Genomic DNA, 23,257 nt, shown 5'->3' with positions numbered 1-23,257 from the left:
CTGGGTCGTCCCAGTGCACCAGCCCCAAGCATCCAGTATCATGCATCAAACCTGGACTGGCGACTCGTTTCATATATGATATTATACGGTTTACGTTTTCCTTGAGTGAACATAGCACTTGTTATCACAAATTTGTTTAGGGAAGATTAGTATACTGGGCACAGTTAGATTGTCGCAGAGCGTTCTTATATGCTTTATGATGGTTATTTAACCTGTGTTGGTTACATTGAATTGGATTTCTCTGTTTTCCATTTGGGGCTGGGATGAATGGATGACAGCGAGGGAATTGATGGGTCTGGGCTGATGCTAGTGGGATATGTTGCATCTTGAGTATGGGCTTGGAAGGTCTTGGAGGACAAATTCCTGCAGTGGTGGAGGCAGGAGCCAGACTCCAATGCATGGATGACAGGAAGATGTCCCTTGGTGCAAACCACACAAAGGATGTTATTTACTGGCTAATTTTCCGACAGGCTTGTGATGGGGAGAAAGAAGAACATAGGTCACCAGGGGAGGAATGGGACTAGAGGAAGGTTTCTTTCAGTACAGAGATCTCAGTGCATCGAGAAGGAAAATTAAGTGGATTGAAGGTGAAGTTCACCATTGTACAAGGCATTAGGAGGATGTTGGGATATGGCGGGGGGGTGGTGTTGGGAGGAGAGGAGATGTGAGCCAGGAGTCACTGGGAGAAAGGGGCTTGAGGGGAGCTTTGAGGTCACTGCTGGGCAGTGGGGCTCTGAAGGAGAAGGTCTGGCATGTTGGCAACAGAAGAGGTGAGGAGCTGGAGAATGCTGACGTCCCCTCCCCTCTGCTGGTCTCGAGCTGGGGGCTGTGGTGGAGAGGAAGGGAGTGCCACCTTTTCCTGGGAAGGCTTCAGGAGCCTCCTTATGAGCATCCATGGGGCCAAGAGGAGGCAGAGAGGGAGAGGGAAAAGTCCAGAACTTGTACATGTTGAAGTTGGGAGGAAAGAATAGGCTGATGGAGGGTCTAGTGGCAGTCATTACACTTGTGAATGACCACCTTTCACTTTATATATTTAAGGGTGTGTGTAATTACCACTTTTTAGAAACAGCTTTATTGAAGAGGTATGTTTCCATGCCATACAATTCACCTATCTCATAGTACAGTGATTTTTAGTAAATTCAGATAGTTGTGCAAGTGTTACCACAGTTCAGTTTTAGGACATACCCATCATTCTAGAAAGTTCCCCCGTGCCTGTACTCATCCCAGCCTCCTGCACCCAAGGATTTGCCATTTGCCTTTATTGTCTTGCCCTCTCCAAAAACTTCATAAATGGAATCATACAATGTGGAGGCTTTGGTGTCTGGCTTCTTTCACTTGGCATAATGTTTTTATAGTTAATCCATCTTGTTACAAAGTATCACTTTTATATTTTAAGAAAAGAAACAGATGGAGAGCAGAGCTGAGCAGGACTGAATTAGGGGAATGCAGTTAGCCCAGGAGGGCTGTCTTTGTACAAGCCAGATGCTGGGCCGGGCGGTCGGGACTGTCGGTTGTGGACTTGCATAGACCCCCAGGTGTAATTCCTGTTCTTCCGGAATCTGGTGTGTTAGTTTGAACAAATGATGTAATCTCACTCCAAACCTCTTGATTCTCCTCTGGAAAATCTGAGGTGGTGGTGGGCTTAGTGAGTGAAAGTTGCTCAGTCCATGAAATTCTCCAGGCCAGAGTACTGGAGTGAGTAGTTGTTCCCTTCTCCAGGGGATCTTCCCAACCCAGGGGTCGAACTCAGGTTTCCCATGTTGCAGGCAGATTCTTTACCAGCTGAGCTAGCTGGGAAACCCAAGAACACTGGAATGGGTAGCCTGTCCCTTTTCCAGTGAATCTTCCTGACCCAGGAATCGAACTGGGGTCTTCTGCATTGCAGGCGGATTCTTTACCAGCTGAGCTAGCAGCCCCCTCACCCTTGCCCAATGCCCAGACTCAGGGCTTAGCCTCAGCAGTGCTCAGAGCATGTGCCAAGAAGGGGTACTATACATATTCTCTCAATGAGCAGCCCATGAACTCTTGCCAGCCCCTGCCTGGCTTCAAGGTGGGCCCCTTGGCAGTGACGCCAAGTATTTCAAGAACAAGTCCTTTGCCTTTGCCCCAGGTCAGCTTAGTTAACCTGGGTTGCCCAGGTTGCCCTTAGTTAGCTTACAGTTAGCCTGAAGTGGGGCGGCATGATCAGTGACTGGACAGTGACCTCCACCAGGAAATCATGGGATGTGTCAGTAATCCCATCTCGCTACGCCGAGAGTTGAGTCAGCAGTCTCTGTTCAGTGGCCCAGAGGGCTCTGCCCTCAATATCAAGTCTTGCTCAACACCTTCCTCTCACATGGCATTTCTGTTTTTAAGGGAAAAAATGCACAGAGATAAGACATGCTCCAGGAAAGTCATTCAAGTAACCTTTAGCACTGTCTCCAAGTCACTTGACTTGGCTTAACCTTACATTTATTTCTTTTGGGTGTTAGTGAGTGCTTGACTCGGACCGAAAGCCCCTTTGAATTGAGAAGGTTGGGAGGAAACCAAGTAATTCCAAGGACCCAAGAGAGGATCACTGCTTGGCTTTGAGACCTCTGTGTGGGAGGCAGAGCATGAGGCATGGTGGGGGAAGCCCTGAGCCCTTCCTGAGCCTGTCCCCATCTGTGAAATGGACATAAAAGAGTCTGCCTGTCAAGACGGTGGTGAGGAGCCCAGGAATATAGGGGAGCACTACCAGGATAGGCTGAATGTATTTTCTAAAATATATGGTCTTACTGAAGCATATTTTACAGATTGCATATAATTCACCCATTTTCAGTGTTCAGTGATGTTTTACTACATTTAGCAAGTTGTGCACACATCACCATAAATCAGTTTTAGAACATTTCCATCTCCCCAGTAAGATCCCTTGAGCCAGTTTCCAGTGCCCAGCTGGAGGCAGCTGCTAGTGTACTAGTCTACTTTGTCATTCTGTAAGTTTGCCTTTTCTGAACATACCATATAAATGGGGCTGTGCAACGTGATCTTTTGTGTCTGGCTTCTCTTAAGGCCATGTTTTTAAACTTTATCTGTATAGCGCGTGTCAGTGCTTCATTCCTTTTATTGCCGAGTAGCATTCCATTGTGTGGTCACATCACATTTTGTCTGTTTCCCACTCAGTGGATATTTGGGTTGTTTCCTTTTTTTTTTCTTTTGCCCATTTGAAGCATTCTGCTAAGAACATTTGAGTACAGATCTTGGTGTGTATAAATGTTTTTGTTTCTCCTGGCAGATACCTAAGAGTAGAATTCCCAGGTCATGGGGTAAATTTATACTTAACTTTTAAAGAAACTTAAACTACTTTCCAAAATGGCTGCATCATTTTACATTCACGCAGCATGGATGAAGCTTCCTGGCTTATCCTCATCTACGCTTGTTATTGTCTGTCTGCTGTGAAGTGGTAGCTCACTGTGGTTTGAGTTTGCATTTCCCTGATAAGTAATGATTGTGAACACCTTTTTATGTGCTTATCAGTTGTTTTTGATTGAACCAGTTGTTTTACTGAGTACAAGAGTTCTCTGCACATTCTACATACAAGTTCTCTCTCAGATATATGTTTTGCAAACACTTTGCTCTCACTCTGTTGCTTATCTTTTTACTTTCTTACTGGTGTCTTTTGAAGCACTAAAATTTTGAATTTTGTTGATGTCCAGTTTATCTTTTTTTTTTCTTTTATAGACCATGCTTTTGGGGTCATATCTATGACATCTGTGCAATTACAATTCAAGATTTCAAAAATTTTCTCCTGTGTTATCTTATAAAATTGTGTTTTAACACTTAAATTTAAGTATGATTCATTTTGAGTTAATTTTCATATATGGTGTGAAGTGAGAGTCTAAGATCATCTTTTTGCATGTAAATATCCAAAATTTCCCAGCACCATTTGTTGATAAGATTCTCCTTTCCTAGGGTAGTTCTGAAAACAGGAAGTGAAAGTTCTCCAGCTTTCTTCTTCTTTTTCAGTATATATATATATATATTTTTTACTAGTGCAGTTACGTACAAATTTTAGCATTATCTTGTCAATTTCTGAGGAAATCCCTGCTGATCAGTTTTTTAAAAAATTTTTTGAGGGGGAGAGGAGAGGTATTTTAATTTTATTTTTTTATCTTTTGTCTGTACCGCACGGCATGCGGGATCTTAGTTCCCCAACCAGGGATCGAACCCATGCCCCCTGCAGTGGAGACACTGGAAGTGTGGAGTCTTATCCACTGGTGTTGTTAGTTGCTCAGTCATGCCCGACTCTGCAGCCCCATGAACTGCAGCCCATCAGGCTCTTCTGTCCATGGGATTTTCCAGGCAAGGATACTGGAGTGGGTTGCCATTTCCTTCTTCAGGGGATCTTCCTGAGCCAGGGATTGAACCCAGGTCTCCTTCACTGCAGGCAGGCTCCTTACCGACTGAGCTAGTGTTTTAAAAAGTTTAAGGGTGGTATGTCTTTTAATCCATGAGCACGAGATATCTCTCTGTGTATTTAGATCTTTAATTTTCCTCAGCAGTTTTATAATTTTCAGTTTACAAGTCTTGCACTTCTTTTGTTAAGTTTATTCCTAAGTTGTTTTTGTTTTTTGGTGAACCTGCTTTTTGGTGTCTAACAGGAGAGATAAATAATAGGCTGCTTTGCACTGAGATGAGTGGGTAGGTGTGCCTGCTTACTCCAGTTTCATTGAGAAGGTTAAATCTGACATAATATTGGTTTGATTTTTTTTCTTATGAAATAGAAAACAAATATGTATATAATGTGCCTGCAATGTAAAGAATAATAATAAAACGAATACCTATGTACTTTGTACTGAAATGTTGTTGCTGAACCACGAAAGACGCTGGGATTCTTGGGCTCCGGAGGAGAAGAATTCAGTCTGGGGCCAGAGATGAGGCTTGATCACTCAGAGCTTTTGTGTAATTTTTAGTAAAGTGTAAAAGAGATAGAGAAAGCTTCTGACAGAAACATCAGAAGGGGGCAGAAAGAGTGCCCCCTAGCTAGTGTTAGCAATGGAGTTAAATACCTTTTAATTAAGTTATTACAATGAATCAAAAGAATGTCTAGAGGTTGTAAGATCAGATCAGATCAGTCGCTCAGTCGTGTCCGACTCTTTGCGACCCCATGAATCGCAGCACGCCAGGCCTGTCTGTCCATCACCAACTCCCGGAGTTCACTGAGACTCACGTCCATCGAGTCAGTGATGCCATCCAGCCATCTCATCCTCTGTTGTCTCCTTCTCCTCTTGCCCCCAGTCCCTCCCAGCATCAGAGTCTTTTCCAATGAGTCAACTCTTCGAATGAGGTGGCCAAAGTGCTGGAGTTTCAGCTTCAGCATCATTCCCTCCAAAGAAATCCCAGGGCTGATCTCCTTCAGAATGGACTGGTTGGATCTCCTTGCAGTCCAAGGGACTCTCAAGAGTCTTGAGAGTAAAAATCTTACTAAACCCACTCCCATAATTTACATTTTAAGATAACAGGATTAGCCAGAAGGTTTTCAGGAAGGAGAAATTGTCCTCAAGCAGGATGCATTGTTGTTATATAATCCCTAGCACAGAGTTTAAACTGAGTTGTTTGTTATATAATCATCAGTTCCAGGCTTAAAGATAAAAACCATTTTATGTGACTAAGACTGAGGAATTTAGAGGAAAAAACCTTTGTCCTTTTCTCCTCCTTGAGAATTCCAGACCCCTCTCTCCTTGGGGACCCCCGGACTTCTTATCAACCTGCCTAGGAATTGACTCTCTCAGTCCCCAACTGAAGAAAAAGAAAATTATTAGTACATTGTCCCCTGTCTGGTCCAGTCTTCACCCTGCCAGAGGGCAAGTTCCTTAGATTTGTTTTAGAGTTTACCATCTGTGTATTTAACTAAGCAACATAATGTTTACTTTAGCCTGTTTTGACCTTTATATGAATGTAATCATAAGGAGATCAGTCCTAGGTGTTCATTGGAAGGACTGATGTTGAAGCTGAAACTCCAGTACTTTGGCCACCTCATGCGAAGAATTGACTCATTGGAAAAGACCCTGATGCTGGGAGGGATTGGGGGCAGGAGGAGAAGGGGATGACAGAGGATGAGATGGCTGGATGGCATCACTGACTCGATGGACATGAGTTTGAGTGAATTCCGGGAGTTGGTGATGGACAGGCAGGCCTGGCGTGCTGCGATTCATGGGGTCGCAAAGAGTCGAACACGACTGAGCGACTGAATTGAACTGAATCATAGTGAATATTTTTTTTCTATCATTTGTTCTTTTTCTCATTATGTTCCTGAGATTCATGTATCTTGAAGCATGGGTTGTATTTCATTCATTTTTAGGTATTCCATTTGTGTGATCTTTATGGTACTCCCATTACATGAACATCAGACAGTTTATTTTTCTGTATTTTCTGAAAGCAAGATCAGGTTCTGGAGTCAGGATGCCTGGGATCTTTCACTTTGAGCTGTGTGACTTGCACAGGTCACCTCCCCTCCCTCAGCTTTTAGGACCTCACTGTGAAATGGGAATCACTATCACAGAGGGTTGTGATGAGAATTGAATGAGATGGTACCTAGAAAGTCTGAGCATAGTGCCTGGCAAGTAGAACAAAGTCCATAAATGGATGAGTTTTCATATTCAGTTATCTATTCATCTAATAGCTCTTGAATGCCAGGTCTTGGACTCACCCACACAACATTTAGCAACTGTATTTTGAGCACCCATTTTTGCTATGAAGTCCGTTTGTTTGGGACATGTACAGGCAGAATGCTGGGTTTGGTGGTGTGTGAGCTTTATTTCAATTGCTCTGCTAAGAGCTGTTTAGAACATGATCTGTGGACATCCAGTTTCTGAAGCCCTCTTCTTTACAGAAGCAAATAACTGGGCACGGCATTTCTTTTATACTCTGCCCTAGGAAAGACATAATTAAATAAAAGCAGAAAGTTAGGTAACGTTTTCCCCTTTTGTCCTCAAATGATTTCCATGTCATGGAGTGTAGTCTGTATCATTTGAAAAAGGAAGCAAAAATTGTCTTGGCCTTTTTATGGACAAGGAATCTCATTAGCAAAGTTTTTCTTTTACCTTTACTATGGTCACCCTTGTTATTTTTTTTAAACTAAAGAACACATTCCTCATTTTAGCTCCTGAGCTGAATTTTTGAGTTTTTCACTCAGTTCTCTGAACAGCGACTGTAGCGGTTAAGGTTACTGGAACCAGAAGAGTCCTGTGTGATGCAGAACTAACCGCTAAGCTTTTAATCTGTTGGTTCATCATTCTGTCATTCTGTTCTTCAGCCCTAAATCAGTGCTTTCAGGAGACTTTTCTGTGGTGTGGAAAATGAAAATAACTTATTCAGGGCTTTCAAAAGCCCTTGCTTCCTGCAGATGTGGTGGTGGTGGGTGGTGCTGGTAGTTGTGTGTGTGTGTGTGAGAGTAGTCCACATGTTACACTAATTGCCTGATGAGAGTTTCATGGTGAAGGGTGGATTTTTAAAAATTGAACTGAAAAAGATAAATGAATGTGTTTTAAACTGATTTAAATACCTGACCAATAAGGAGTGGGACACAGCACGTCTTCCATGAGAAAGAACACGCTGCTCATGAAAACACTCAAATTGGCTTCTTCTGGACAAAATCTAACACTTGACAAAACCCCTTCTCCCAGGCAGATGCATGCCACGCCTACCAGATCGTTCACCGAAACGGGATCCCTGATGAGCAGATCATCGTGATGATGTATGATGACATCGCCAACTCCGAAGAGTGAGTATGGAGGGCTTTGAACTTGATGGTGAGGAACTTTAGAGCGTTTTAAAAAATACACATGGATTCTCAGGAATTCTTGGTTGGGCAGCCTAACATTAGAATGTAAGCTGACTCCCAGCTGAAATTCCACCCACCTATTTCATGTAGAGCTTTGACCATAACTTGGTAGAACCCAGCAATGACAGGGACATAGCAAATGGTAGTGAAGGTGCTGAGGCTTGGGCTTTGCAATGCTTTAAATCATGAGTTCCCTCTCGGCTTGGAGAACTAATTCATTACTAGGTTCTGCGGTGCTTGTTCCTGAGCTCTGTGCCAGGGCGCTTTGGAGGCCTGTACACAGGAGGCTCCTTTGTAGCTTAGATCCTCCCACCCTTCTTTCTATACCTATTTCCTTTTTTAAAAAATTGCTGAATTTAATTTTATAAACCGTTCTCTTATGCCTGCTTATCTGATTTCTTGAGATCAGAAACAGCAGGTGTGGGGGACTTCCCTGGTGGTGTACTGGTTAACACTCTGAACTTCTGTGCAGGGGGCTCAATCCCTGGTCAGGGAACTAGATCCCATAAGCCAAGTGGCTCACCCTTTCCTCCCCCTGCCAAAAAAAAAAAAAAAGCAGCAGCAGGTTCGGGTAGGACTCTAACCCATTCTAGTCTCCCAGCTCCTCAGTTCCCAACTGTGGCCTTTCCGACGATCACATGATGGTTCCTAACCCATTCTGAGCTTTAATGCCTAAGCTCTTGCATCAAAGCCTTGTTTTCTGTTCTCTCTCTGAAAGTAGTTTTTCTCTGAGAGATCTCTTGATGAGATCTCCCCTCCAAGATGCAAGCTGGTGTCCAGCAGGAGGCCAGGCACATGAGGGCCTGGGTTCCTGTCCTCAGTTTGCAGAGCTCAGCCCTTCACTGCTCCGGCCGGGAGCTCAAGACTTGTGGGACCCCAAGACCCTCGGGCTACTAAAACCACATGTTGGGGACCTGGGTGGGTGATGAGAAGTGTCTGTGACAGTCATGGCTGTTTAGTCTTTTTATGCTTAACCGGAACATATTTATGAAGATGCAGATTTCAGAGATACATCAAATTGTGTGCTTCATTGCATCCTTTGATTTTCAGCAATCCCACCCCGGGAATTGTGATCAACAGGCCCAACGGCTCAGACGTGTACCAGGGCGTGCTGAAGGACTACACGGGCGAGGTGAGGCGGAGCGCGGAGTCGGAGCCGGCGGGGTCTGCTTCGTTTCAATGATGGTTTTCCCCTCTTTCTTGAACTTCTGGAATCAGGACCTCATTAGACGGATTTCTGGCCAACGTTTCATGTTTATATTGAGATTTGTGCCTGAGGCATAATTTCTGTGAATTTCGAAAGAAAGCAGAGAGAAAAAGAAAAAAGTATTAGTGGTAGTCTGCCAATCTTTTATTTCTAGTTTTATTATACTTTAAATCTCAGTAGTTTTCTTTCCGTAATACCTGATTTTCTTAAGATACTGCCACTAATCTGATTATAAATTATTTGTGTCCTTTTCTGAAAATCAGCTTTCTCAAATGCCAGCCCTGGTACAAAGTAGTGTCTCTGGATTTTGCTGAGATAGTTTTCCACCATTATTATAATAGTATATCACTTCCAATGATTGAAAGTCGTCCGAATTGATTGGCCAAAAAGTTTGTTCGGTTTTAAGTAAAACTAAAAGACCTTTTCCATTTTCACAATGAACTTTATTGAACAACATATTCATTAATTGAACAAACTTTCTGGCCAACGCAGTACATTGACACATTTTTGAAAACACCATAATTTCATTAGCCTCCTGGATTTCATACCCTCTTTTTCTTAATTTCAGTGGAATCTTTTAGGAACTAATGTTCCTTGTGAGAGAGAAACATTTCTATGAAGTTTAGCCGTTCTTCCAGTTTTATTTTTCTCTTTTAAATTCAAGAACAATTAAATCAGATACATCATTCATCTAACATAGATGATCCCATTTTTATGAAATTGTTTCCATAGATTTATTTAAGGAAATGTCCAAAATGTAGGTGGTGGAATTTCTGGTGATTTATGTTCTTTCCTCTGTGCTTTTCTGTAATTTTTTTTTTTTTAATAATCAGATATCATTTTATAAAGTCGCCTTTAAGGGGTGTTTTGGGATTCAGCCTTTGAGGAGGCAGGCCAGTTGCAAAGGTTGGCACTGAAGTCTCCGTCTCCATCTTTGTTGTCTCTCTGAGGCCACATGCTCTTCCTCTGCTCTTCGTCCCTCCCTACCAACATCTTTGCGTTTTTCCACCTGGACTTTATAATGGTCAAGAAGAAATGGCAGGCTTGCTGAACGGCATCAGCCAAAGACAAGACGATGCCTGAGACAAGGTCATGCACATGCGCCGGGAACACTGACCTTGCTCTGGGTCTTTCTTGGTGGCAGATTTTTTTGAAGGATGTATTTGCCCTTCATCCTTAAGCCTTGGAGGTGTATGGTCATGGCCTGGGCCCTCTGCTACAGACTCAGCACTCTCACTGATTTAAAGTGACTGCTACATCTGATTTCAACTCCCAATTTTTCGTAGGATGTCACCCCGAAGAATTTCCTTGCTGTGTTGAGAGGTGATGCAGAAGCAGTGAAGGGCGTAGGATCTGGAAAGGTCTTAAAGAGGTAACGTCTGTTTTATGGCTGTCCCTTTTTTCTGAATGACCTGGTACTCCAGAATCGAGAATTCATACAGGCCTTGTTCTTGCTTCTGGCCTGTTTACTGGTGAGAGATTGCAACGTGGGGACCTTTGTCCTGACAGCCTGCACAGAACCTGTGGCTTCTTTCAGCAGCCGTTTCTGTAACAAATTAACCCTATGATCCAGGGTCCCTCGTTACTCTTAATGAAATGTTCCCCATCGCTTAAACCTGCTGCTAGTCTATCGGAACACCCTGAGACCAGCGTGAAGCTCTGTGGCCAGTCAGGTTGAAGGACCCCCACCCAGCCTCCCGACGACCTTGTGCTCTGATGCCAGGTCAGCCCAGCGGGAGGAGGACATTGATAAATCTCCGTGTTGGGGACAACTCACCCTGGTGCTTGCTCTGCTCTCTGTGGGTGAGGGATGTCTCGTGTAGCATCTCTTTATGAAGCATTTTGATGTGATGTCGGGGAGCTCGGGAGCATGGCCTCAGAGTCTCAGATACTAGGCAGCTGGTGCTGCTCGAGTAGCTCCTGTGAGTTAGAGCAGAGAGGGACGTCTGAGCGGGATGAACCAGGTTGCTTCCAGTGAGTTGTTACATCTCTGCCATCTTGGAACAGGGCCCTCAAGTGAGGGAGCACCAGTGGGCATCCCAGGCTGTGTGCAGGCCAAGGGCCCTGGAGGGCACTTGGAACTGCAGGACCACGTTTGGTGGCGTGTCCTGGCTCCCTTACTCGTTTGGGGGATATCTGGTAGGAGAGTGTGGCCACCTGGGATGAGGCCCAGTGGCTATAGGCCCCCACTCTCCCGATCACCCTGGGCTGTCTGCTGAGTCCTGGCCTTCCAGGCTCTGGGATATGCCTCTTGGTTCAGAGTAGCACTCAGTGGGATCAAAGGGAGCAAGCCAGACAGCGGTCTCTTGTGCTCCTCCTCCCACCTGGTTGGGAGACTGTAATCCTCAGGCTTCTCCTTAAGTGTTTTGATTGGAGTGACTTTTCAGAGTCACGGAGGCAGAAATAGGAAACGGCCCACTTCGACTCTCATGCTTGATGTGTATCTCTTGGCAGTGGCCCCAGGGACCACGTGTTCGTTTACTTCACGGATCATGGAGCCACTGGAATACTGGTGTTTCCTAACGAAGATGTGAGTTTCTTAATGTTTTAGAAACAAGCTGTGGGGAACTCCCAGAGGTTCCACCTCTGCACTCTCAATGCCAAGGGCCTGGGTTCAATCCATGGTCAGGGAAATAAGATCCTACAAGCTGAGAAGGGTAGCCAAAAAAAAAAAAAGGCAAGCAGGGAGAATGGAAACAAAACCTCGGAGTTGGCAGTACACCTGTGATGTGTGTCTCTAATGTCCTACGGGGTGGTTTGTATGCGGCTGGTGAGTGTGGGGCTGCATTTAGCAGCTTGAAATCTGTCCAGAGGCGTCTCTTCTGGCAAGTTTTCCCTGCGTGTCTGCTGACATCACATCAGTCGCTGTCCCTGAACCTGGGTGCCTGCACGAGATGCAGTCATAGAACACAGCCCCTGAGTGCTCCGGACAAAGTGATGAGGAAGTACCTCTGCATGTAAACAAAGCCCTTGATGACATTCTGGGGTGATGCTGTGCACCATGATTACCTCTAAGGATTTCTAAATAAGAATTTATAAGGCATCACTAGGGCTTGATTAGTGGGTTATCCAGCACATGGTTTCTCTTGATGTGTTTGGTCTGAGTGTCCATATTCTTACCTTTCAGCTTCATGTAAAGGACCTGAATGAGACCATCCGTTACATGTACGAACACAAGATGTACCAAAAGGTAATGTTGGTGCTTGGGGCAGCTTTGGGGAAGGGATGTGAGGGAGGCAGTGGAAGCAGAGCCCGCGGTGCTGTGATGGGCTTTCTAACTCTGGATTGGCTGTGTTTTGTTTTTTTTTGGAAAAGGTGTCCTTTGTGTCAATCTTGACTTCTGGTCTCCCAGGAATAACTTTTTTGTGATTCTAAAGCTTCAGCTGTTAGGTCAGAATCACTGGCAATCTTGTTAAAATACAGTGTGGGGACTTTGCTAGTGGTCCAGTGGTTGAGAATCTGCCTGCCGCTGCGGGACATGGGTTTGATCCGTGGTCCAGGACAATCCCATGTGCCCGGGAGCGACTAAGTGCGTGTGCCACAACTGCCGCCCCGTGCTCTAGAGCCCAGGCTCTACAGCCAGAGAAGCCACTGCGGTGAGATGCCCTCCCACCTTAACTAGAGAAAGCCCGCACACAGCAACAAAGACCCAGGGCAGTCAAAAATATAAATAAATAAATAAAAAAAAAAAAAACACAGTACGGACCCCACCCCAGCATTTGGCTCAGTGTTTCTGGGGGGAAGCCTGAGGGTCTGCTTTTCCAACAATGCTCCTAGTCCAGGGACCACAGTTTGGAGATTGCTCTTTCTAGGATTGTCACCAGTCTGGGGCAGTTGGGGAGGAAAATACCATCTTATTCTCCCTTTGGCCCTCTCTAGCCCCTTTTGCACCCTGTATGGAATCTCCATAGCTCTGGCATGTTTGTGTGAGTAACGTGTTTTGCTTCTGAAAATTGTACCCTGCATTGGATAGAAAATCAGTTTTCCTTAGCATCATGTATGGCTCCATTTTCCCTGCATTATTTCGACTAATAGATCATCTTATTTTATAGCCACACACAAGGATCTTCCCTGTAGCTCAGATGATAAAGAATCTGCCTGCAATGCAGGAGACCTGGGTTCGATCCCTGGGTCAGGAAGATCCTCTGGAGAAGGGAATGGCAACCCACTCCAGTGTCCTTGCTTGGAGAATTCCATGGACAGAGGAGCCTGGCAGGCTACAGTCTGTGGGGTTGCAGAGAGTCAGACAAGACTGTGCGACTACTACTGCTGCTACTAGCCATACACAAATTTAAGTCCTTCTGGTTTGTATGACAACAGCATCCATAGCCTCTGGCAGCAGCTTCTTACAGCACAGGTGTCTCCCAAAAGGGAAAGTCTCTTGAGAAATGGGTCAAGAGAGTGGCAGAGCCAAAGTGGCCTTGGTGAGAGGTCTGTGCCTGGTCAGGGGGAGTTCACTTGTCTCATTTGCCTCCTAGATGGTGTTCTACATTGAGGCCTGTGAGTCTGGGTCCATGATGAACCACCTGCCACCCGACATCAATGGTAGGTGGTGGGCACACTGACCTCTGAGCTGGGCTGGGTGAGCACTGTGTTCTGCAGTAAAAATGGACATTTGCAGATTCTGCCTATGGGAAGAACCAAGTGTCTTACAGAAGCAAGGGCCTAGGGTAGCCTGGTGCCTAGAAGTAGGGGGATACTTGTGGGCAGCTCTGGGCTTCTATTCCTGGAGGATTAATGGTCAGGGGGTGAAGTGATATTGCTCTGTGCTGCTCTGCTGGGTTCTGGTAGGGCTGCTGCTGCTGCTAAGTCACTTCAGTCGTGTCTGACTCTGCGACCCCATAGATGGCAGCCCACCAGGCTCCCCTGTCCCTGGGATTCCCCAGGCAAGAACACTGGAGTGGGTTTTTATTTCCTTCTCCAATGCATGAAAGTGAAAAGTGAAAGTGAAGTTGCTCAGTCGTGTCTGACTCTTTGCAACCCCATGGACTGCAGCTTACCAGGCTCCTCCATCCATGGGATTTTCCAGGCAAGAGTACTGGAGTGGGGTGCCATTGCCTTCTCCGTCTAGTAGGGCTACCTAAGTCCAAAATTATAGTCTCTGGACTGGCCTCTGTCATTTGCAATGTGTTGTTTGCTGGCTATCTAGTCTTGGAAAGATGACTTATCCCCTTTTACTCTCAGTTATCCCCATCTGTAAAATGGGAATAAAGATAGTGTCTGTTGGGAGAGTTACACTTTTTTTTTTTGAAGAGTTACATTTTAAGTGATGACATTTATCCAGCATAGCTCTGAGTCCATGGTACCTAGATAGTAAGTGGTAGCTCATAGATTCAGTCAACCTAAATGTTTCTCTAATATTAGTAAATGTTCTTTTTCTCTGGAAATGAAATCAAGTCCATATCCTTCAAGATTCAGCTATTCTGATCTTTTAGCACTTTTCCAAAACAGCTTGATGTCCCATTAAGCATGCCTGGTTGCTCATTGTAACAAGTGTCTATCAGTTGGCTTCTCTTTCTTCCACCTTTAATTTTAGATGAGTTACTGTAACTGAGTGAACAGGGCTGGAGGTAGGGAGGTCTCCCTGTCCTCCCTGAGCTGATCACAGGGGACGTGCTTTGATTGCACCAGGAAAGGAGGGGAACTCAAGCTTCTAGGGGAATCCTCAGACAGCCGAGGATAAAACACTCCTGAAAGGTGCCTTTAATTCTTTGCAGTTTATGCAACTACGGCTGCCAACCCCAGGGAGTCGTCCTACGCCTGTTACTACGATGAGCAGCGGTCCACGTTCCTGGGGGACTGGTACAGCGTCAACTGGATGGAAGATTCAGATGTGGTGAGCCGTCAGGGGGCCAGCTGCTCAGTGGAGGCTTAGCTGTCAGCTGTGATGGTCAGAGCGCTTGAAATGTTTGCATTTTTGCAGGAGGATTTGACCAAAGAGACCCTCCACAAGCAGTACCAGCTGGTGAAATCCCACACCAACACCAGCCACGTCATGCAGTATGGGAACAAGGTGAGTAGGGCCCTCGCAGGCCTGACAACACCCAAGTCTTAGGCTGACTCACCGGGAACGTTCATCCCCCGGCAAAGAGAACCGGGATCCAGGCGGGTGAGGAATGACTGAGGCAGGGATGGCTCTGCCTCTCACAGCCACTCTGTTCTGGAGAGTCTGCCCAGGCTTTGGAATCAGACTCAGGTTCAAACTCACAAAGTTCTGAGGCTTTGGGCCACCTACCTGTTCTCTCCGGATCTCCGTCTCCTCCTTGGTCAGAGCCCTAGCACGCAAGGTGATTGGGAGCCCAAAGTTGGTGGCACATCCCCAACACTAAACACAGACCTAGTGCCTGGTGAGAGGTTAGCAAATAAGCTCGTCCTGCGAGTGTTGTGGCTTTGCTCCCTGGAACCCCACACCCTGGATGTGTCCAGCCTTCCTGCACTTGCAGGATGTTATCTTGCCCCGTAGGCTCTAAATTAGAGACGTTTATCCCCTCCAGCTGTGAAAGGACCTAGGTAGTCAAATAGGTAAGTCCATCAGGGCTATCCTGACGGAGGTCACATTAGGTGGCTGCTGAAGGCTTGGGCCTCAAGTACCGCTTGTGGGGCCAGCCCTTGGGATGTGCAGAGGAGGTGAGGGAGGTGGGGGGTGCTCCCAGTAGTCTGTATGACCAGATCCCCTCCAGTGGCCTGCCACCATCTGAGAGCTCACCAGCGGAATTCCTTCCATATAAGCATTGGCTTCTAGAAGAACTGGTGAGCCAGTCAGTCCAGCTATTACCTGTAGCACTTCTTGGGCAGCGTGTGGATGGGAGGGCCCTGGAGCCAGTCACAGGCCATGAGACATGCACTCAGGAGGCTGTGGGCCTGGTCAGGCTTTTGAGAGGTGGGTAGTGGAGGGGAGGAGTGGAGAGAAGCCAGGGAAGGGTGACTCGGGGGAGGCAGGGTCAAAGATGGCACCACCCTGGCTTCGTTGAGGGATTGGAGGGAGGGGAAGGTACCAGCAGCAACTCTTCTGCCCTGGGCTTTCTGCTGTCTGGAGTTTCCTCAGCATTGGCCATGTCTGCTCTTGGTTGAGGAGGTATGAAGGATTTTGATTTTTTGGCTGTGCCACTTGGCATGCAGGATCTTGGTTCCCTGACCAGAGATTGAACCCATTCCCCCTGCATTGGGAGTGTGAAGTCTTAACCATTAGACCACCATGGAGGTCCCCTGAAGGATCTTTTCTAAGCATTATATTTCTATATATGTATGCCTGTGTTTCCCGGGTGGCGCTAGTGGTAAAGAACCCGCCTGCCATTGCAGCAGACAAAAGAGACATAGGTTTGATCCCTGAGTTGGGAAGATCCCCTGGAGGAGGGCATGGCAACCCACTCCAGTATCCTTGCCTGGAGAATCCCACTGACAGAGGAGCCTGGCAGGCTATATATAGTACAGGGGCTTGCAAGGAGTCAGATATAACTGAAGCATCTTAGCATGCACACATGTGCTTTATTTTTTGTTTTAGAACTGTTTCTAAATTAGTGTTTTGGTAATTAGTGATTAGTGTTGCTTGGTTTAGGAACATGATTGCTTGCAGCATTTCTTTTCCTCTTAATTGGGATCCAGTCTGCAGTGACTTCTGTGGGCAGACAGAGCCAGGCAGTCGGGCCCACTTGTTAGACCCTGATGCCAAGTCTGCCCCCTACTCTGTGGCTTTAGCGCTCCCATCTCAGTAGACTCAGACGTCAGCTCTAACCCTCCAGATGCTCTGCATCGTCCTTCCTTCCTTCTGTCACTAGGGGCAGGCAGGTGAGCGTGGGGGTGGTGGTGACACAAGCCAGCGTCACCTGTGGCTGAAATGACTCTGGTCCAAGCTCGGCGGAACTGGGGCAGTTCTGCTGCAAAGGGTGCCAGGCATCTTCAAAGTTCATCGTCGGTGGATTTCAGGTGCTCAAATGCATCACCTTGCCTACTGCTGAAGACTGAACTCAAGCTTTGAGGCTGTGGCTGTGACCCTCCTGTGGTCCCGAAACCACGTGAGGCGAACTGTGGACTCCAGGACCGGGGTGCGTTCGGCACCTCTGCTCCGCCCGCTCAAACCGACTCTCTCCCTCCCCAGTCCATCTCTGCCATGAAGCTGATGCAGTTTCAGGGTCTGAAACACCAAGCTAGCTCTCCCATCTCGCTGCCCGCCGTCAGTCGCCTTGACCTCACTCCAAGCCCCGAGGTGCCGCTCAGCATCATGAAAAGGAAGCTGATGAGCACCAACGATCTGCAGGAGTCCAGGCGTCTTGTCCAGAAGATCGACAGGCATCTGGAGGTGAGTGGTGGCGAAGCTGCAGCCCCAGCCTCGCCGTGGAGCGTGCGTGAGCCCCATCTCTGCCTCCTGACCGTAGTTCCATGTTGGTGGGAACCAGGTGACGGAGCTCTGGGGTCGCCCTCCTCCTACCACGGGAATATATGGGAAACAAAACCTTCCTTTACTGTGTGAAATGGACACAAATGAGCAGGAGAGTGGCCAGTTTTATTCTTCCTTGATAAACTGGCCTTGAGCTCTTTGAAGCAGGAAGCAAAAGGAGGGGACCTGTCTCTGCCAAGAAGCCAAAGCACATGGATGTTTCTTTATTTACCCCTGGTTGCTTAGGAGACATTTTTACTCTGCTGCTTGGTGAGTTAGTAGCTAATCATATTAAAAAAAAAAAAAAAGTCCAGTCCACAAAAAATTTCTGCTGGCTTAGGAAATCATAGTCACTGCCCCAAATTCTTCCTAAAATGCTTGAGCAATCTTTTACGATAACTGGATTTGTTTTCAATAGCTCGTCAGTTTGTCTGGAACTGGTTGAATTTCTTTTGAAATTCGAGCTGTGTGAGTAGAACCACCAGGCGTGTACTCTCAAGATGCCTGGCAGAGGCTGACTGTCCTTCCAACAAAGCCAGCCGTGCTGACTCTGCCCACCTCGCCCATTACCCCACTTCCCCTCCCCCCACCCCACCCTACAGTCAGCACAGCCCAGAGACTGATGTGCTGGGACACGGCCTGAATTTTCTAAGAAAGAAAGAAAGAAAAAAAAATCTATGTAAACTGTCTTAAATGCGTATATCTCATGATTCTGAGTTAGCTACCCCAGGATGGTTTATTTTGTTGTTGTTATCACAGTGTAATACAACAGATCTCGTATTTTTTTCCTCTTAGATCTCTTTACACTCTTAAAGGTATTGATCCCAAAGAGCTTTTACTTATGTGGGTTATATCAGTATTTACTGCTTTAGAAATGAATACTGAGATTTGTAAAATATTAACTCATTTAGAAATAATAATAAACCCACTTTGTGTTAATATACTTTTTATAAGAAAGAATTATTTTCTAAGATCAAAAGAATATGAGTGAGAAGAGTGGCATCACAACATGTTTTTGCAAATCTGTTTTGTGCCCAGCCTAATAGAAGGTAGCTTGGTCCCTGTTCCTGCGTCTGCATTCACTCTGTTGGGCTCTGTAGTTCTGGTTGAAATATATAAAGAAAGTGTAGCCTCACACAGATACATAGCTGAGAAAGGAAGGACATATGAAGACTCCTATGGAGTCTTCCTTCCAAGAAATCTGGGGGACCCCCGTGGTCCTAGACGACAAGTTGAAAACTGCTGGTATAAAACACAGATGGCGGGGAATGTTCGGCATGAATGGAACAAACCCCGGCTGGGGAGTGGGAGGGTCAGGGGACTCGATCATATGTTTTGGTTGATGTGGAAGCAGCCGCCCCTTTGTGATGCTGGTTTTCATGATCTGGGAAGAAAACGATGCCCACCCCTTTTGTGTCATTCTGTCTAAGCATCTGCTGGTTTCTAGAACAGACAGAGGTACCTGTGAACACACAGCACCATTTATGGGACCACAGTCTACTTTGGGACACAATTTCTATGCAGCCCCCCACCACCACCCCCGCCGCCTCAGTCTGGGCCATACCTGCCCTTCAGGTATTTAGATTTAAATGCTCCCACCATGCCAGAAGATCTCTAAGAGGCAAGGTATTTCTGGAGGTTTCTAGCTATAAAGAAGCCTTGCGTGCACAACTTTTGCTGCAGAAAGCATCAGTTGGCATCTCTGAACATAGTGGAGTGGGGGCAGTGTGAAAGAAGCATCTAACCAGTCCAGGGTTCTAAGACAGACTGTGTTAAGTAAAAAGACAAAAATGTCGCTTCACAGGCCAGGAACATCATTGAGAAGTCAGTGCGAAAGATCGTCACCTTGGTCTCGGGCTCCGCTGCCGAGGTAGACAGACTCCTGTCCCAGAGAGCCCCGCTCACAGAGCACGCATGCTACCAGACGGCCGTGTCGCACTTCCGCTCACACTGCTTCAACTGGCACAACCCCACGGTAAGCCCAGACCCTGGGGCCGCTGGCCTCTGCTCCCCGGTTTCCATGGGCAACTAGCTTGGCCTTCCTCTGCACCTTCAACTCCAAACCCGAGTTAGTATGGTCCACGGGTATCACACCAGGTGCATTGTAGAAGGTTCCATCTTGTAGAAGGTTCCGTCTTGTAGAAGGTTCCGTCTTGTAGAAGGAAACAGCAGCAGACCCATTCTGTGGCTTTGGTGGGATGTGAGAGGGGCAAGGTCGTCCAAATTCACTAACCAGTCTTGGTCCCAGTCTTAGTCCCAGACACTCTTAACTGTCCCATTGGCTGGGAGAGTTTACCAGTTATAGACGATTCATCTCCTGTTTCTGTTGGCCTTTGAAGAGGACTTCCTTGTCTTCATACTGTGCTTTCCTTGCCAAACTCCACCCTTACCCCTGCCCCTCACACCAGCCACACAGATTTTTTCCCTTTTGGGTTTGTTCTGACCTCTTCCCAAGATTTGTTGCTGAAGTCAGGCCCTGGTGCTTGGAGAAGAAAGTACCTGGTTTCTGCAGATTGTAGAATGTCAGGGTTGGAAGGTACCTAAAAACCCCTCCGCTTTGGTCAGTACTTAGGTGATGCTTGGATCCTTCAAGGAAGGGGTTATTCGCAAATTGTGACCCACAGGCCCATTCCTGCCCACAGACTGTTGAGTTTTTTTCCTCCACAGCCTGTTTTTATAAATAAAGTTTTATTGAAATGCAGCCATAGCTGTGTGTTTTATAAATAAAGTTTTAAACTGAAGCACAGCCACAGCTGTACTCAGTCACACAGAATCTCTTGACTGCTTTCATGGCGAGGCCGAGTTGAGTAGTTCAGACAGCTCACAAAGCCTCAGATATTTACTATCCAGCCCGTGACAGAAGAGTTTGCCAAATCCTGCTTTAGACTTGTGCTCTTTGATACAGTAGTCTCTAGCCTCACTGTGGGTGGCTACTTAAACACGAATGTGCGTTCAGTAAAATGAAACAAAATGTAAAACTCGGTGCCTTAGCCACAGTACCCACATTTCAAGTGTTCAGGAGCCGCATGTGGTTAGCGGCTACTGAATTGAGAATGTTATAGAATATTTTCATCATTGCAGAAAGTTTTGTCTGGGCTGTGATATGCAGACCATGATCACCCTCAGATACTTCTGGCCGTGACCCCATGGACTGTGGTCTGCCAGGCTCCTCTGTCCTTGGGATTCTCCAGGCAAGAATACTGCAGTGGGTTGCCATTCCCTTCTCCAGTGGATCTTCCCCACCCAGGGATCGAACCGGCATCTCCTGAGTTACCTGCATTGGCAGGCAGATTTTTTTTCCAGATTGAGCCACCTGGAAATATTATACTCAGAAGATGGTTCTCCATTATTAAGAGGATCTCAGTTTTAATTTTCATTTGTTTAACAAAGCAGTCTCTTTATTTAATAACTTAAAATTTTCCATTTTTTTAAAAATACTTTATCATCGGATGTTACTTTTTTGCCCCTTGGAATCACAGAAAGCAAATCTCCTCTTTTCTCCTCCTGTGAGGTAGCAGATTCCCTTGAAGTGCTTTTCAAGTTATTTCGGTCTTGGCTGCCATCTGGTTTGGCATTCACTTACCATAAGTCTCCCTCGTCAGTTGTTCTAGACCAAAAGCCAGGGTTCCAGGAGGTTTGAGCTGACAGGGGAGCAGGGCCAGGGGTTTCTCATCCAGGAATCCTTACCTGGACTTGAAGGAGCTATAGGATTGTTGCAGAGTGCTGCACATCTCCTGCACATGTGCATTTTTCCTGGGAAATGGTCTGTAAATCACACCAGATCATCCAGAGTTGGGGAGGGGGCATCCCTGACTCAGTAAAGGTCAAGAACCACTGGCCTCAATTTTTTTTGTTGTTTTTTGGCTTTGCACCAGATGGCTCATGGAATCTTAGCTCCCCCACCAGGGATCAAACCCTGGGCCCTCATCAGTGAAAGCACAGAATCCTAACCCCTGGACATCTAGGGAAGTCCCAAGAACCACTGGTCTAGATGCTGTACATATTCCCAACTTAGGAGTTGATCCTGTTATAAAGGGATGATGTCTGATCGTGTCTTTTTGGTTTGTTTTCCTCTAGTACGAGTATGCTTTGAGACATTTGTACGTGCTTGTCAACCTTTGTGAAAACCCTTATCCAATTGACAGGTAAGCCGGTACTTGGCATTTAAAGGGTCAGTGGGGGTGGGAAGGTGAGGAGGTGGGGTCTTTCTGAAAGTAGAAGGGTGTATGCAGCTCTGCTGTCCCCTTCTCCACGTGGGTAGTTTGCTTCTGCCTTGCACTGTGGACGAATTCAAGACAGATGCATCCCCAGGGGTGCTGGATTGGGTGGGTCTGTCATACACGACTCCCTGTTCCCTGGTGGGTTCTCTCTGTCTTCATTTTTTCTGAGTTGAACGACTTCCGGCTCACCACCTCCTCCTTCCGGTTTCTTACAGAATAAAATTGTCCATGAACAAGGTGTGCCATGGCTACTACTGAAACACTGCCTCCTTGAAGCTTTACCGAAAGTGATCACCATCCCTTACAATGTGTGCTAATCAGAGACTGGAGAGCTGCAGCCTGCGGGAGGCTCCGCTCCCCCAGCCCCAGCGGCTGTGTCCTTCTTGGGATGCCGTCAGACCACCGGAGCCACGCTCCAGGCCTCTTCCAGGATGGCTTGCTCACCTTTACCTACTTCCCCCAGCACCTACAGGTCCTGTGTGATCCTCTGAAAAGCCCAGAGATTTGGGAAGCTCTGTGTTGAGAAGGGTGTATTTGCTTTTTAAGAGGGTGTTTTGCCCGTGACGTTTAAGGAGTGAGAAGTTCACTGGGACTTATGTAGCCAGTGAAAGAGTCTTTGTTCTGAGGAATCTGACGTCAGAACCTCTTAAGTCTTCACATGATTTTCTGGAAGAGGGACATAAACCCCAAATGGAAAACTATTTTTAGAAAATAGCATAATTTTGGATTGCTTTTATATTTTATTTGGCAGTAATGGACAAGTCTAACAAATAAAGATTTATCACTGAACCTGAGTATTAATTTCAGGTCCCCGGCGTTTTCGTTTATGTTCCTGGCCCCTCCTGGTGGAGCCCTCCCCCTGTCTGTCTGTCTCCGATCCCCTTCCCCGTCCCACTGGTTGGCTCTTCCTGCCAGTTCCCCTCTCCCCCAACTTCCTGTACTTTTCGGCCTCCTGTGCCTGTGTTCCTTGCTGTGCCTTGTGCCCTGGAGTGCCTGCCCCTCCGTCTGGCCCATCCTCAAGGTGTATCTGAATGTGCCCTGTCTTCCTCAGCTTCCTGCTCTCCTCTGTCTGTTGGCATTTGCATTTCCCTTGGATCTTTTCCAGCACGTGTTGGGGTCTGCCATATACACCGCACATGGGGTCTGGGAGGTTATCTTTGAGGGCAGAGGGTGCCTGTGCTACCCTTGTTTCTCTTGGCCTGGTGTCCCACAAGCTTTGTGAAAGACTTTTAAAAGGAGCACTAACTCTCCCCAGGCAGTAGAATATTATGCAGCAACAAAAAAGAATGAAGCTGTGATACAGCTCCAGCATTTAGCCCAGGGAAAGCAGCCGGTTACCTAAGACCCATGTATTACATGATTCCACTTGTATTTAAGGTCCAAAATAAACAGGTCTATTGAAACAGAAAGCCTACCAGGCTCCTCCATCCATGGGTTTCTCCAGGCAAGAGTACTGGAGTGGGTTGCCATTTCCTTCTCCAGAGGATCTTCCCAACCCAGGGATTGAACCTGGGTCTCCCATATAGTAGGCAGATGCTTTACCATCTGAGCCACCAGATATTTAAGGTCCAAAATAAACAAGTCTATTGAAACAGAAAGTAGATGCATGATGCTGGGAACTGGGGAGAGGAAATGTGGAAATAGTCAATGCTAAT

General features: G+C 46.6%; 1 protein-coding gene across 1 annotated transcript in view; it reads left to right on the top strand.

The window, feature by feature from the left end:
- The window catches only part of LGMN (legumain), a 35,858-nt gene extending 13,467 nt beyond the window's left edge, over window positions 1-22,391 (top strand). The window contains exons 3-14 of the mRNA XM_061395139.1: window positions 7,644-7,741; window positions 8,852-8,933; window positions 10,295-10,380; window positions 11,463-11,538; window positions 12,136-12,198; window positions 13,487-13,553; window positions 14,726-14,844; window positions 14,932-15,021; window positions 17,104-17,304; window positions 19,187-19,357; window positions 21,460-21,527; window positions 21,818-22,391. Of these exons, the coding sequence (XP_061251123.1) occupies window positions 7,644-7,741; window positions 8,852-8,933; window positions 10,295-10,380; window positions 11,463-11,538; window positions 12,136-12,198; window positions 13,487-13,553; window positions 14,726-14,844; window positions 14,932-15,021; window positions 17,104-17,304; window positions 19,187-19,357; window positions 21,460-21,527; window positions 21,818-21,860 (1,164 nt within the window). The 3' untranslated portion in view covers window positions 21,861-22,391. The remainder of the gene's footprint in view (window positions 1-7,643; window positions 7,742-8,851; window positions 8,934-10,294; window positions 10,381-11,462; window positions 11,539-12,135; window positions 12,199-13,486; window positions 13,554-14,725; window positions 14,845-14,931; window positions 15,022-17,103; window positions 17,305-19,186; window positions 19,358-21,459; window positions 21,528-21,817) is intronic.
- Window positions 22,392-23,257: the final 866 nt, after the last annotated feature.

This window comes from Bos javanicus, chromosome 21 (genome assembly GCF_032452875.1).
Source record: "Bos javanicus breed banteng chromosome 21, ARS-OSU_banteng_1.0, whole genome shotgun sequence".
Classification (NCBI taxonomy): Eukaryota; Metazoa; Chordata; class Mammalia; order Artiodactyla; family Bovidae; genus Bos; species Bos javanicus.
The sequence above is the reverse complement of the archived record's forward strand: the minus strand, read 5'-3'. Positions and strand labels throughout refer to the sequence as shown.